This window comes from Amborella trichopoda, chromosome 8 (genome assembly GCF_054954075.1).
Source record: "Amborella trichopoda isolate Santa Cruz 75 chromosome 8, AtrichopodaSantaCruz75HAP2 v2.0, whole genome shotgun sequence".
Classification (NCBI taxonomy): domain Eukaryota; kingdom Viridiplantae; phylum Streptophyta; class Magnoliopsida; order Amborellales; family Amborellaceae; genus Amborella; species Amborella trichopoda.
In genome coordinates this window covers 14965709-14981015 of record NC_142343.1, presented here as the reverse complement: position 1 = coordinate 14981015, position 15307 = coordinate 14965709, and the positions used below count along the sequence as shown (strand labels likewise).

General features: G+C 39.7%; 2 protein-coding genes across 17 annotated transcripts in view; one reads left to right on the top strand and one right to left on the bottom strand.

Annotated features, from left to right (window-relative positions):
* LOC18434142 (SAND family protein) overlaps positions 1 to 11014 on the top strand; it is a 51236-nt gene extending 40222 nt beyond the window's left edge. For 8 of the 16 annotated variants that reach the window (XR_016061309.1, XR_016061315.1, XR_016061305.1 and 5 more), the window contains 5 exons: positions 102 to 166; positions 341 to 646; positions 741 to 832; positions 5618 to 5682; positions 10621 to 11014. Coding sequence is in view for 4 of the 16 variants with exons in the window: in XM_020667168.2 (XP_020522827.1) it covers positions 102 to 166; positions 341 to 646; positions 741 to 832; positions 5618 to 5682; positions 10621 to 10716 (624 nt within the window). In the remaining 12 variants the exon portion in view is untranslated. Of the gene's footprint in view, positions 1 to 101; positions 238 to 340; positions 647 to 740; positions 833 to 5617; positions 5683 to 10620 lie in introns of those variants that run through there. The other 8 variants (XR_016061310.1, XR_016061308.1, XR_016061307.1 and 5 more) reach the window with 3 other exon arrangements.
* A 1334-nt stretch (positions 11015 to 12348) lies between these two features.
* Positions 12349 to 14905, bottom strand: LOC18434143 (pentatricopeptide repeat-containing protein At5g42450, mitochondrial). Its single transcript, XM_006844219.4, has one exon. It carries the CDS (start codon positions 14339 to 14341, stop codon positions 12677 to 12679), a length of 1665 nt encoding a protein of 554 aa, XP_006844282.2. The 5' UTR covers positions 14342 to 14905; the 3' UTR covers positions 12349 to 12676.
* Between the last annotated feature and the right edge of the window lie 402 nt (positions 14906 to 15307).

The window sequence follows — 15307 nt, the reverse complement described above, 5'->3', positions numbered from 1 at the left end:
GTGGGTTGTCTGTTGGTATGGTTCCAGTCACCTTATTTTGTCAGGTTCTTCCATTTGAATGTTTTGGCCTGTAAATTTTCCTGTTTTTTCTCCCATGTCAGGTAGAGATGTACTTGATATTGCTCACAACTAATTCAGATGCCTTCTACCATCTCAAGGATTGCAGGTAAATTACAGCTTGTTTTGTTTCTTCAATGAAAATTTTACTTATGGTACGGTGGATCAATAACATTACAAGTGAGTTTCTCTTCCACTTATATGTCACTTCCAATATTATGTCAATAAATTTTCGATGTAGAAGTCATGCCTTCCAAGTCACTGTTATTTTTTAATTGTGAAGGATTCAGATTGAGATGGTCCTTTTAAAGTCAAATGTTCTCAGTGAAGTTCAGAGATCCATGCTAGATGGTGGTTTACATGTTGAGGACCTGCCTGTTGACCCTAGTCACCCTACCCTACGCTCTGGATCTGGGTCTCCTCATTTGGGGATGCAGGACCATGTTATAGCTGGGTCTCCTAGGCAAGAAAATGCGGGAATTGGTGGTCCAGCTGGGCTTTGGCATTTCATATATCGAAGTATATATCTTGATCAGTATGTGGCTTCAGAGTTTTCATCACCTATAAACAGTTGCAAACAACAGAAGAGGCATGCTACTCCTTTTCATTTTCTGAGTTTCAAATTTGTCTGCTATCTCTGGAGTTGATACGATTATGAGGTAAATTAGTGTTTGTTTCTGCAGATTATATCGAGCTTATCAAAGGCTGTATGCTTCCATGCATGACAAGGAAGCTGGACCACATAAAACACAGTTCAGGAAAGATGAAGATTATGGTAGGTACACCATGTCCAAAATATGATAGGCTCTACATGTAAAGTTGATGGTCTGGTGTATGGTTCCAAGTTAGGCTGTGAATTTAGGCTCACTGACTTGCTCGGTTGGGCCAAATTAATAAATGTGAAAATAAACACTTTCTGTCTTGAAAGTATACTTGTGCCTACATCAAAGCTGGAACTATCCACCATTTAGCTATCTCCACAAGGAACAATCAACATGTTATTTTCATGGCTGTGATGTAGTGGGAGAGATTATGCTGAAACTATATGACGAAAGGTTTTGTGTGTACGTTATTTACCTATTTTAAGGGGTGGAAATTCATTAAAAATTAGATGCATGCTCTGCCATGCCTTTCTTGGATATGGTTTTTTGGTATTTACGAAAGAATGCAACCAAATTAAATTCACATAAAAATAGTTCCACTTTAGCTGTAGCCAGTGTTTCAAAAAGCGCTAGGCGGGTCCTAGGAGGATTGGGGGGTCCAGGCCGCCCAGTGCCTAGGCAGGCGCCCAGAACCTGGGCAGCCCAGTTGAATCCAAATAAAGATTCTACGATCCAGTTGAATCCAAATAAGGATTCTGCAGTTATTTGAGTATCAGACTATCTATTATATTCAAATTATACTACATATTAGCATTTAACACACATTCCATAAGCATAACCATAATCCATAAGTAAGTTCATACTCCATAATCCATATCCGATTAAAACTTAAAATATGCCAACCAACCAAATTATAAAACTCTGAAAGTAATACTTGAAGACTCAAAAGAATCTTCAATAGTTCAAATGTTCAATGCACAATACTTCAATCAAAGTTCAAACTTCAAAGTAACAACGTTTAATAATTATTCAACAATCAACATTCATTCATCATCAGAAAATCTTGGTTCAACTGCATTGGCATCTTACTCATCGGAATCGATGGAGTCGTCACCCTCCTCGACATTTTGCGACTCGTCTTCCTCCGTCTCTTGTGAATCTGCCTCTTCTTCCTCCACCCTTGTTCTCTGTGCAGAAGCTCTAGTGGCCCTAGGAGGGTCAGCTGATGTCCCTGAAGCATCCATGACCATGTCCCATGTCAATCCTTCATGCCCCTCAACCTCATCATTATCAACCAACCACTTCATAGCATTGTCCATATTTTTTGATCTGATGGGGTCTCTATTATCTCTTTTAGCAAATCTGTCCTTCAAGAATCAATTGTACTTGATATAGACAAGGTCATTGAGCTTCTTTGAATCAAGCCTGTTCTTTTTCTTTGTATGAACCTAACAAAATAAAATGAAAGTGAACTAATTAAAATATAATATATATGGTTCATGTATTATTTATAAAATTATACAAATTACCCTTATGGCCTTATTTGTAAATTTGGAGAACTATGCCCATGTTGGCTCCACCAATGGGCTGCAAAGAAATAAAAAAAATCATAAATAAATAATAGAAATACTTGATTACTTGAACAATTGAACTTAAGAATATTATTAATATAATAATATTTAATACCTGGATTAATTTTGGTCCTTTGCCTCATCGCCATTGGACTCCCAAAAGACTTTAATGAGCACTTGTAATTTATCAGCTCATTAGCGCATATAATATCCTGCATTTCAAGATCAGGGACTAGCACCTCTACACACTTATTAATCTATCCATAATTGTGTCATTTGTTTGTATATCCTTGTCAATATAAAACAAAGCTGGGTTCAAAAAATAACCAGCTGCATGCATTGGCCGATGTAGCTGCTTATCCCACTTCTCATCAATAATCTCCCAAACAGGGTTGTAGCGGGTCTCTTCATCATTGCAATTTTGGGCTATCTCTCTTTTGCATTTCTCCATAACATTATATATATAGCCCCATAGAAGGCTTGTCACTATCAACCATGCGAAGGACTTTGATAAGAGGAAAAAATACCTTAAGGGCATCCTTCACCCCTCGCCAAAAAGCCTTAGAAAGTATAATATTTCTCACCTTCTTCCCAACTTGAGCCTTAGACCACTTGCATGCTCTCCACTCATCCGAGGTAAACATTTGCCTGAACTGCACTCTCCTCGAATGTATGCTATCTAGGCATAAGTATCAGGTCGCAAATCTCGTGACCCCAGGCCTCACAATCTCTTTCTTCTTTGTAAAGGTATGCATCATGCTGAGGGTGATATGGTGGCTATAAATGAAATTTGTAACATACTTGGCCTTCTTCACTGCACCTGATATCTCAATTAAACCGCCAAGAGCCTCAAGCATGAGGTCTATATAATGTGCTGCACATGGTGTCCAAAAGATTCTAGGATAAGCTATGCGCAACAACTTAGATGCAGCAACATTAGGAGCGGCATTGTCCGTGACAACCTGTACAACAAGATGCTCCCCAACCTCCTTGATTCCCTTCTCTATCACTTGAAATATGTAATGGGCATCATGAATATGATCAGAGGCATCAATAGACCTAAAAAAAAATCCCTACTGGACAATTCAAAAGCAAATTCATTGGACGTCTTCTCTTCCTATCACTCCAAGCATTAGTCATAAGAGAAACCCCATACTGAGCCCATGCATCTTTTTTAAGTTCTACAACTTCCTTTGTGACATTCACTACCTTTTTTAAAAAAGGCTCTGAGAGCTCATATGGGGTTGGGGGTTTCATCGCACGGCCGAATTGGCCAATTGCCTCTACTGCAGCATAAAAGCTGCTCAAGCAAGCGGTATTGAAAGGAATACCCGTCTCATAAAACCATGTAGCCAAATAATACGCAGCTCTATCTCTCTCTTCCTTCTTGATTCTATTTTCAATGGTGGTTTGCTTTTTTGTTTTTTCTCCTGCAATCTCAGGGTCAGGCCGAGGTAAGAAACTATCCATAGGGCCTCTAACCCGAGGCTTCTTTGTCCCAGAACCAGAAGCAATTACAACTCCCTTCCCCTTTCCCCTAATAATGGATTGCTCAACCTCTTGACATCCCTCTCCAATCCTTTCCTCATCCCTATTATCATCATCAAAATTGACTCGAACCTTAAATCTAATCTCTGCTATAGAGGCAAATCTCTCATCTTTTTTCATTTTCACCAAGTTCATAAAATTCTTTATTTCCTATTTAACAGCATCATGAGTCTTTTTATATGGGGCAACATCCCCCTTGATACCGGAAAGATGTTTCTTGAACTTGTTTATGCCCCCTTTTGTAACTTTTTTACAAAAATTGCATCTTATGCAATTTTTATCATTAGGATCTGGGTTATAGCCATATTTCCAACCGGGATCACCACTCCTATTAGATCCCGAAGAAGACATCTAAAAAATAATGCAAATTATTGAAGCAATAAAAAAAACCACTTACTTTGAGTTTAATTGCTCAATCTTCAAACTTCCACTTCAAAGATGTTTCTAAATACTCAAAATCTTCTAAAATACCCCCTAATAACTTTGCAAAACATTAAAAAGTAAATATAATACCAATGGGTGATGTTTTGATCAATTTTGGTTAACTTTGAGTAACCCTTCGATCTTAAAAAATTCACCACAATCTAGTTTTTTGGTGGTTTTCTCTCTCTAAATTTGGCTCAAACAAGGTTTAGGTTTCAAATGAACCTAAAACCCTAATTTTTGGGCCTTAAAAAAAAAAAAAAATGACAAAATGCTCTCTTTATTCTGCCCCTGGGCGGGGCGCAGGCCCTAGACGGCTGCCCAAGGCAGGGCGCTGGGCAGCCGTCTAGGCGGGTTCCGTACTGCCTAGGCGGGCGCCCAGGGATTGACCACCCAGATTGGCCGCCTAGGCCTGGTGATGTGCCCAGGCCTTTCGGACTGTCTTGGTGGCCGTCTAGGAGCTGGGCGGTCCACTTTTTGAATCACCGGCTGTAGCATTTTCATTTTGGAGAAAACATCGTGACAAAATTTGAATGTTGCTATGCAATGACTGAGCACTATTCTGCTTTCCAAACTGAATTTTCATATGTGGAACATAAGTAATTTATATGAATGGGCTCAAGGCTACAACATGACGTCTTGAGTTCTATTCCTACCACGAGTAGTGGGACGGTGTCATCACTGACTACAAAAAAAAATAAATTACAACCATTAGAATGTAAGTAATGTGTCACTACTATTGTTATTATCTTGGGTTCCTAACTTGGTTTGAAGCCATAACCTAACGGTTCAACAATAGATATAGGATTGAAGCCCTAATATTTTATTGATTTTGTACAAGACTAGTTCACCTAAATTTTAGGTTCCTCTCACCTATGAAATCCAGATTTTATCTTGGAGAACCAAGTATTTTGAATCTCAGAAAACCAGTCTATTGCTTTTCCTAGAATCACCAAAATGACCGGGCCTAGGCCATCACACTTTTTATTTGGCTGGTAGCATTTTTGAAAAATTCAACTTTGGGATATATTCTCAATGAAAATTTTGTGAAATAATGAAGCGCATCCATTTTTGAGAGATGACACTTTGGGTTTATGGTTTTCGAATAAAACTCAAGTCGTTCCTGAGAAGCATCAACTAACACGGGGGTTGTGCTACTTATCGCATATCATCATAACTTTCTTGTGAATCCTTATATCTTAGATGGTCAATTTCCTTACTTTTTTTTTTGTTGGATAGTTCCCATGTCTTAACGTACTCTGATTTTACTTGTCTACTTGTTTCCATACTTGAGAGATACCTCTCAGTTTTCAATTTTTCCATTTTGAGGTTTTTCTTCATTTTCTTTTCTACCATTTCTAGAGCTCATCTCAACATGTTCTGTTCTTTCACCATCTAAAATGTGTTATTTGGCAGTTCTTTTATGCTGGATCACTCAAGATTTTGAGCTTTATGCTGCATTTGATCCACTAGCTGAGAAGGTTTGTCTATCATTCTCTTGGATACGGGTAGCAAATATTAATAGTTTTCTTGTGTAATTGTTTATTCTTTTTGATAGACACAGATACAGATAGTTTTCCAGTTTGATTTTTTTTTCTTATTTGATGCAAGTGAAATAGTTCTTGTTTGAATTGTTTTCATTTAAATATTTAGACTTTTCAATTTATTTCTGTATGGAGTGAAACTATAAATGTGGCAGTGCCTACACTGTTATTTTGAGTGAGATGGCTTATCACACCTTTATGAAGAATTAAATGCGGTAGAAAACCTGAATTTGTTGTTGCCCTGGGAAATTCTAATTATCATTTCCTAGGATGAGTACATACTGGAAAGTAATCATCATACACCTAAGGACACACGCTAAGCTGAACAGAACTTTCATAGTGGTAAAATGGTATATTCAATTACACCTTTTTCTATTACAGAATAATTCCATAACATGAACCAGTAACTCTGTAGTTTAATACTCTAGATTTTGAACAAATCCTTTATGCCAAGGGGATTAGGAGTGGCGATGGATACTAACCAATATATAAATGCTTCTCAGAATTTGGTTGTCTGTCACTAGTTGACTGACAGATGTACCTCTGCAAGTGCTTGATAAATGTAATCCATTAACTTGGAGGACTCTCTGCTGATGTGTTGGATGGCTGCTGCTATCCAATGATTGAAAGTCCCTCTTTTCAAAATTTTGTAAATTTCATGAGTGTACGGTGGCATGTCGGGACTATGATCAGTGATCAAATGGGTTTGATACATTAATCTCAATTGATAAAGAATCAAGGGTCTGTGCTCTTTCTAGGAAACATTTTTAGAAGTTATTTCTAATGTAAGAACTTGGAGGTGTTCAATCTGTCAACTTGATATTCCATAAATATGTCTTGCTTTTGAATTTCATGCTAAACTGCATGCCACTACATTGATGAAATCTCATGGACTCTATACTTGTATGAATCTATTGATCAGCCCCTTTGTATAAATGAAATAAATGGCAATAAAGGAAGTTCTATACACTAGAGCAGGTATATGATATGGCAGTTACAAATACTCTTTGGGATCTAGACTATTAAAATATTAAGTCACTAGAATATTTCAAATTGCCAAGTTCTTATAGAACTAAAAGGTTTTTATTGCACCTGATTACTCAATTGTGAGAATTTTGTTCTGTTTGCCATTTCCATCCATTTAATTCACTTCCATATATTATTTAATCTATGGATTTATAGAGTGGAACTGGGAGAGGGAAGGGAAGCAGCAATTGAATGAACATCAATATTTAGAAAGATTAGGTTATGAAGTGGCTGGGTTGTGAGGTTCTAGAGTGGAAACAAGATCGAGGTTCTGGAGTGGAAACAAGATCAAGTTTCTGGAGTGGGGGAGTTCCAGTCCAAGCAGCTGAGCTTTGGTCCCGCTTCATGCTCACAGTGAAAGTTTGAAGGGGAGAGAGGAACCTTAGCCTTAAGAATATGTCAACTTGTGACACGCTTATGGAAATCTTTTTCTTATCGAGTTGTTGGATGTGTGAGAGATCTTCTGGTGCTTTTAGAGACAGGTTTGCTTAAAGCTGTTCTTTATGTCACGGGACATTCTTTTGCTTGTAGCTAGAAGTAGGGTTGCTTCCCACTTCTTCCTCTGTTGAACAGTTCTTTGATGAGTTGGGAGATATTTGGCTTCAGGGGGGGATGTGATTCTGGAGAAGGCTTATTTTACATTGATCATGGTTTGGAGATGTAAAAAATTAAGATTTTGTGCATTGAAAATGATGAAAAACTCAAACTCCTCAGTATCTTGACCAGTTTGTATTAGTGAACATTCGACATTAGTCTTGTATGGCCTCGCCTATAAATGGGGCCAATTTATTGTGTCATATTCCTGTGAAATGTACATAGGTGTATTGGGCTGAGTTTTAGGTGGTCACTTCCCTAAATGTTGTGATTCCTTTTCTCTTCTTCCACACAATTATACCGGCAAGTCTATGCTATAGCCTTGTCGTATGAAGCTCTTGTTCTCTCACTCTGAAGTCGAGGATTTGACTCTCATGTATATGAATCAATAATTAATAACTAAATAACCCAGACATAAAAATTATGTTTGTATACATAGGACCTTTTATCCATTTCTGGAAAATCCTCCCCAATACCCGATGGGATTGGATTTCCCAAAGACCAGCCATCAAAGTTTAGCTTGGACTGGCCGCTGGCCGCGGCGGTCCATGGAGATGCTCGAATGATTTGGGAGGGTTGGAGGAAAAGCAAGGCTCGCCAATTTTTGTGGAAGTCGGCGGTTGAGCAGTGTTTGAAGGGTTCTCTAAGAGTATATCGGTTTGAGTGGACTCGCCACGAAAGGTTTGAAGGTTTCTTTCCAACCAAATGACCCAAAGTGTAGCAGCCACGGCAACTTTCCATAGGAGGGTGCCTGATTTGGGCCAAAGGGGGGATAGGTATGAAGAAAACAGTTGAGGGACTGACTGACTCACTCACGACCACCCGAACAATTGAAGAACAGGGCCCCAAAGTTCAGTAGCGAGCTCACAGTGCAGGAACAGTTGGGCATTGGATTCACCGTTGCATCGACATATGATGCACTGATTGGGGATTTGTGTTCACCTTCTTTGTAATTGGTCCACAGTTAGGACACTCTAGTGGATTGCTACCCAGCTAAGAATTGAATTCTCGGAGGAATAAAAGAGAACCAGGCTTTACTCAGGGGGGCAAGGGACCTTGAGGCTTCTTGGGTGGGCCTGATGAGGGCATGATAGAATGAAGAGACTGAAAAGACACTCGAGGGAGCAGGGAACCAGGCGATCTTGTCCTGGCCCGAAGGGGGGAGAAGAAAAGAATGAAGAATGGCAGTTCTAAGAGTGCTGGCAATTCGTGGTCGTTAAGATGCCTTCTAAAGTTTGGAGACCACACCCTCCCTGGGGCTCTGAATTTGAAGTTATTTGCGACCGACGAATGGGGATTGCATTCCCAATGGAAAACGGAAGGGAATGAGTCCCTAAGGGGAGTTTGTCCAATCCAAGTATCCTTCCTGAAGGAAATCATGTCCCCAGCTCTCGGGAGGCAGCCAATATTTCTTGCAAAACGGCTAAGGCAGGAGATAAGGCCTTTCTAGAGTCCTGAGGCATTACTAGAGAACCTCCCACTAGGGAGCCAAGCATTGGGAGGGCACCAGTTCTTTTGGCACACCACTTCCTGCCATAAATGGTTGCTCTGAGAAGCAAATCTCCACCACCATTTTCCGATGAGAGTGTTATCTTTGAGTCTGCGGATCCCCAGACCCCCATGAGAGTCAGTGCACAAACTTTGTCAGGCTATTAAGTGGTATTTCCTACCTTCCGACCTGGACCGAAGAAAGTTTTTCATAAGCTGTTCAAGGCGATTTGCCACTGAGGCAAGCAACATGAAAATAGACATTTGATAGATAGGAATGCTAGATAGGGTTGCCTTAATAAGGGTGAGTATCCTAGCTGGATAGAAGAAGCAGCCTCTCCAACCAGCGAAGCGCCGATCGAATTTGTCGATGATGTGAGACCTAGACATTCGAATTTATCGATGATGTCGGACCATTGTCTAGATTTAGGTTTTCCAATATACAAAGGCAACCCCCGGTAAGAGGATTAGAGGGATTGAGCTTTGCAACCCCAATGATGGGCCAGGTTGGTGACCACATCATAGGGGGATCACGTTGATTGAGATATCTTAGAGGAGAGTTTGAGGAGGATGGGGTTTGGCCCCCGGTGGCGCAGGTGGATGAGGGGATGCATTTCCTCACCTTCATTTGTTATTATCAACGGCTCCCCTAGGGGCCTTTTCTAATCCTCGAGGGGCCTCCGGTAAGGGGACCCCTTCTCGCCTTTCCTCTTTTCTATTGTCATGGAGGCTTTCAGCAGCTCCATTGCTGGGCTTTATCGACATGGTCTACTAAGGGGGTTCCAGGCTAGCAGCAAAGGCCCTGTTATCTCCCAATATGCCGACAATACCCTTCTCTACTGCGATGCCCATACTCAACAAGTAGACACTCTACGCCTCTTCCTTAGGTGCTTTGAGTTTTGCCAGGCACCGAGAGTGGATGCATTCATGAGCCATTAAGGCTCAATTGACCATTTGCCTTTTTCCTTTACAAAGGCTCCTTGTGAAGGGGATATGACCCACCCAAGGTACTCTCTGAGTCTACTAGCAAGCACCTTAGAAAGGATCTTATAAGAGCTAACTAGACTAATAGGCCTAAAGTATTTGAGTTCCTCCACCCCTTCAACTTTAGGAATAAGGACTAAGAAAGTTGCATTCATCGCTTTGTTCAAAATGCCACTGTTGTGGAAGTCCTAAAAAAAGGCTACTGAATCTGGCCTCAGGGAGTCCCAGCACTGCTTAAAAAGTGCTATCAGAAATCCGTCGGGGCCTGGAGTTCTGTCTTGGCCCCAGGAGTTGATTGCACCAAGAATCTCCTTGACAGAGAAGGGTTGCTCAAGCCACGTTGCCTTCTCAGGAGGTAAGGTATTGAAGGACAGGGAAGACATTCTCGGTCTATCGCCCGATGGAGCCTTGAAGAGGTTCCTGAAAAATTGATGATGGCCTGTTCAATAGGAGCATCGTCCTCAAGGATCTGATTGTCAACTTTTCCTTCTAAACTTATGGGTTGTGTAACCTCATTTATTATGACCTTATGGCACTAGGACCTGGAACTACAGGCTCACCAGCAACTTATGAGACTAATTCTTCATGCATTTTGTTGTTCAGTTTCTTTTGTGACTTGAGAGATTTTATTGCTAGTAACTTGGCATTATTTGATCTTTATTTCATTGATATAAACCAGTAACTAGCTTCAGTTACAGTTTCAGTATATATCATTCAAGATTTTATTTATATATGGTGTGTTTGAGATGCTTACTTCTAACTTTGGTTTTTTGCCGAAAACAGGGTTTGGCCATAAATGTTTGCAATAGGGTCTGTCAATGGGTGAGAGATCTTGAAAACGAGATTTTTTTGTTGGGAGCAAGCCCCTTTTCATGGTGATCTTTTCAACTATATGTATATGATTTGTAAGTTATTCTATATGAATCCCCACTTTGCCAATTGTTTCAAACACAATGGCATGGATTCATCCGCCCCCGCCCACTTATGTCAACACCAGTCAAACGCACTGGAAATAAACGCACTGTAGCTCCATTTACTTACAAATCCCACATCTTGGTAAAAAACGAATTCATTCAGTTTATTTGTTCTTTACATATTTTGATTTAGTTGAGGATGAGAATTACTGTATGAGACAAAGTTATTGGTCACTCCAAATATATGAGTTCCATTTGTTGCAGATTGACTTTCTGAAATTTATTTTCTTTACTATTTTGGTGAAGTAAGCTTGTCTCAAACCCTAATCGTAAGCTTAAGAAGAGAATCCCTATAGAGTTAGGATGTAGTGCATTACTTGCAGTCCTGCACTATCGCATTGCCATCCTGAACTGTTAGGAAAATGAATGAATTAAGAAGGCATGCAAATCATTGAAAAGGAAGGATGATTTAACTAATCAAACAAGCAGACTTAACCTAAAACTATCCATGAAGGAGATGTGATATGGGAGCGTCTATCTTGTTACCATCCAGAATAGGTTTCTCGTCATCTATAAACAATAATTGGGTCCATTGCAGTCCCAATTTTAAGGGTACTGGAACTGTGAACTTGTAAAAGCTGAAATCATTCATCAATGGCGAGGGACAAGTTCAAATGGCCTTCAATGAAACAGCAAAACAGGAATATGCAGTGTCAGTTACAACAGGTCAAAATTATAGTTCACCTCATATAATGGAGGTTTGCCAATCTAAATAGATGCATGCATTAGGATGCTTTATTAATCACCGACAATTCCACCAAGGCAATGGGGATCAACTGTAGTCCCTCAAATATATGGCCGGGTTCGCATCAGTGAGAATCCATCCTTTTATTCATCATAGGACAAGCATGGTATAGGAAAACAATGGCAAATTTGGGCCACCCATTAAATCGATGTCCGTGAGCCAACGTTCGTAAAATCGAACGGGAACGGTTAACTGGACATGGGTCTGGAAGCGATTAACTGGTAAACCGTCTGATTCAACCGCTCTAATCGGGCAAGTCCGAAACGATTTAAAAAATGTTAAAAAAATAAAAAAGATGCAAGAAAATCTACTAAAATATGAAAAACATATAAAGAATGTGATTAAAACAAACCACATTCAAATGAAGTTGAAAATTAATGAAAAAATAGATTTTAACGAGTCGATTTGTGTTTAGGGGTATTTGTAAAATTTTCTGAAAAGATAAGAAAATATAAAAATGAGTATCAATGATCAAAATATTTTTTAATCTTTACCATAATGTAAAGAATATTAAATTAGTGTTTACAAAATCAACTTGACAACTCTTTTTTTAAAAGAAAATGATCTTTCTTTTTTAAAAAACTTATCTTTTTTAATCTTTTTTTAAGAAAATGATCTTTTTTTGTTTAAAAGAAAATGAAGAAAAAATTATATTGTATATAATATAAACCCTTATTTTTATCAACTAAGTAGTAAATGGTGTTCAAGTAATAAATGGAATATGGTTTTTGAACCAATTAATAAACTCGTCAAAGCTAAACAATACGTTAACCAATACGCCATTCCAACGAATTTGATATAAATATGAAGTATTATTTTATTTAAAGTTTAAAATACTGGGTGACCATCAAAACCGGAAGCGGTCGTTGGCTGGTTCAGATCTAACCGGCCAGTTAGTGATTAGATCGGCCGGTTTTACAAACAGTGCCGTGAACAGAATAGGATCTACCGTCAGAGTCATGGCCCTTTATACAGGGTCATTGCCTTCTTTTTATTAAGGTGACGACTCAAATGGACTGTATTTTCTCCAGTCTAGTGGATTTGGAGTTGTGCATTTCATCACCTTCCTTGCTCATATGTCGTGCTTTTTTCTCTCAAAAAAGAAGGCAATTTGAGACAATCATTCCACATCACATTCAAATTTAAGTAGTGGTTTTGGAGCGTACCCTGCTTCTTTCAACTGCAAATAGCATTCGATCAACGCCCGATATATTTCATCAATCTCTGGGTGCCTTCTATCCCCATTCACAAAAGCATGAACCTTATCTCTTATTTCAATCCAGCTGCAACCAGGGATTCTCTTCATCCCCTTATTCTTCATCAATCTCCTGACCTTTGACACATCCTGCCACTGATCCATAACCGCGAAAACATTTGAGAGCATTACATAGCTTGAAACATCCTCAGGATCTAAGTCGAGAAGGCGTTGAGCTGCATAGTTAGACAAGTCTATGTTTGAATGAATTTGGCAGCCACCAAGCAATGATTTCCAAAACCCAATTCCAGGATCAAATGGCAAATCAATCAAGAACTTGTTGGCCTTCTCAAAATTTCCTGACCTAGAGAGAAGATCAACCATAGAAGCATAGTGTTTGGGCCCCAGCAATTGGGGATTCTCTCTCTTCACCGACTCAAAATACGCGCACCCCTCTTCTATGAGGCCTCCATGATTACAAGCAAACAACAGGCAAAGAACAGTAACACTGTTCGGTTTGAAACCAGAAACACACATTTCCTTGAATAAATTCACTCCCTCGCTTCCCTGACCATTTTGAGCATACCCTGAAATCAAAGCATTCCAAGAAACAATGTTCCTTTCCTGCATTTGATTGAAAACCAACTTCCCATCTTCTACATTTCCACACTTTGCATAAAAACTTATCAAAGAATTGCCCACAAAGACATCAAATCCATCCAACAACTTCACAGCATGGGCATGCAAATGCATGCCTATGCCAAGAGCAGCCACATTTGCAGCTGCCCTGAAAACACATGGATAGGTGGATTGGTTAGGCCTCTCTCCCTCTCGACACATCTCAACAAACAGATTTAATGCCATCTCGTTGTGACCCGCTTGACTCAACCCCGCAATCATCGCATTCCAAGAAACCACATTTCTGTTGGGCATAACTCTAAACACCTCCAAACCATCATCAATCATCTCATTCTTCAAATAACCCATTATGAGTGCTGTAAAGGAGACCACATTGGGCTCCCAAATGTCCGCGAATGCACTCTTGGCTTCATTAATTTTTCCCAGTTTGGCATAAAAATCAAGCAATGCTGTGCCCACAAAAACATCAGATTGTAGACCCATTTTCATTAAAAGCCCGTGCAGTTGCTCCCCAGCCGCTAAATTGCAGAGATTGGTGCACACGTGAATGACAGTTCCGAAAGTGAATTGGTTTGGCATAATACAAAGAAAATGCATCCTTTTGAAAAGGCATAATGCCTCTTCACCTCGACCATGGCGAGCGAGTGCCCCGATTATGGCTGTGCAAGAAACTAAGTCCCCGGGAGCAATTTCATCAAACAATTTGTGGGCTTCTGTGAAGGATTTGAGCTTGCAATACGAGCGCACCAGTTGTGTCAAATTGGAAGAATGCAAAGGTATTCCAGTTTTAAAAAGATGGGCATGAATTTTTTGGGTTTCAAGATTTGGGGTGGGGGAGGTTTGAGGAAGAGAGATGGTATTTAGTTGGCGTCTGACAAGGCAGGAGTTGAAGAGAGAAACTTGATGTGAATTTGTTGTGAGAGAGGAGGTTATGCATTGGAAACGTTTCATGCCATGCCAATATGCTTCGCTTTCTCTTGCTTCATTAATTTACTTCAAGGGAGACTTTTGAAGTTTTATAGGGGATTGTTTTGAAAGGGCGCATAGTGTTTTTTATGGGATTGTTTGCAAAGGCCCCCACAATTTTCTTGTGGAGAATTTTGGACATGGCCTATGTAAACCTTCCATGGGGATCCCTGGGCTCGAACCCCCGTGGCCGTATGTGTGAACCAGCAGGTGCGAGCCAAGCACAGCAAGGGTGCGGACCCGTGGTGCATAACAGTGTCCCCAACATGAGTCAGGTGCTCGTGGTGCTAAACAGTGGACATGGGTCTAGGCCAATTCGGTGCACCCAACGTGAGTCTAAGTCATGTGGTTATGGGTTAGGTACTCACGGAGCCTAACAGTGTATACCCATCACGAGCCCAGGGCATGGGCATCTACTCATAGGTGAGGAGAACATGGGAGGTGGACTGGCACTCTCAAGTCTCAGGTGACTTGTGGCAAAAAAAAAAAAAAAAAAGTTTCGTTTGGCGCTTAAAAACAGTACCTAACATATATTTTATAGGAAGTTGGTCCATTACTTGAATTATTGGATTAGAGAAAAAAAAATCGAGATACTTCAAGTATTGGACTAGGCATATTTTGGATTAAAAAAATCTATTAAAATATAAGACTTTGACATAAAATTTATAAATAATAAGATTATTTTTTAATTTTAAAAATATATATTTACATAAATATCCCGAAAATATGGATATTGCTGGAGAATGGATATCCTATCTAACATGCAAAAAATAATTACAGGCCCCACAACCCATAAATTAATGGGAAAATATTTGGTCCCATAAGGACCCAACAACGTGTCCTGCTAGCTCATTTCAAGGGCACATGCTTAACGATTAAAGTAGTCCCCAAAATCAAAATGTGTGTGCTATTGGTGTTTCCGTCGAGGTAAAGTGTGTGTCAATATGGCTT

What these genes read in the sequence shown, in the direction of transcription:
- LOC18434143 (XM_006844219.4), bottom strand. Translation starts at nt 14,341, where the DNA reads ATGAAACGTTTCCAATGCATAACCTCCTCTCTCACAACAAATTCACAT.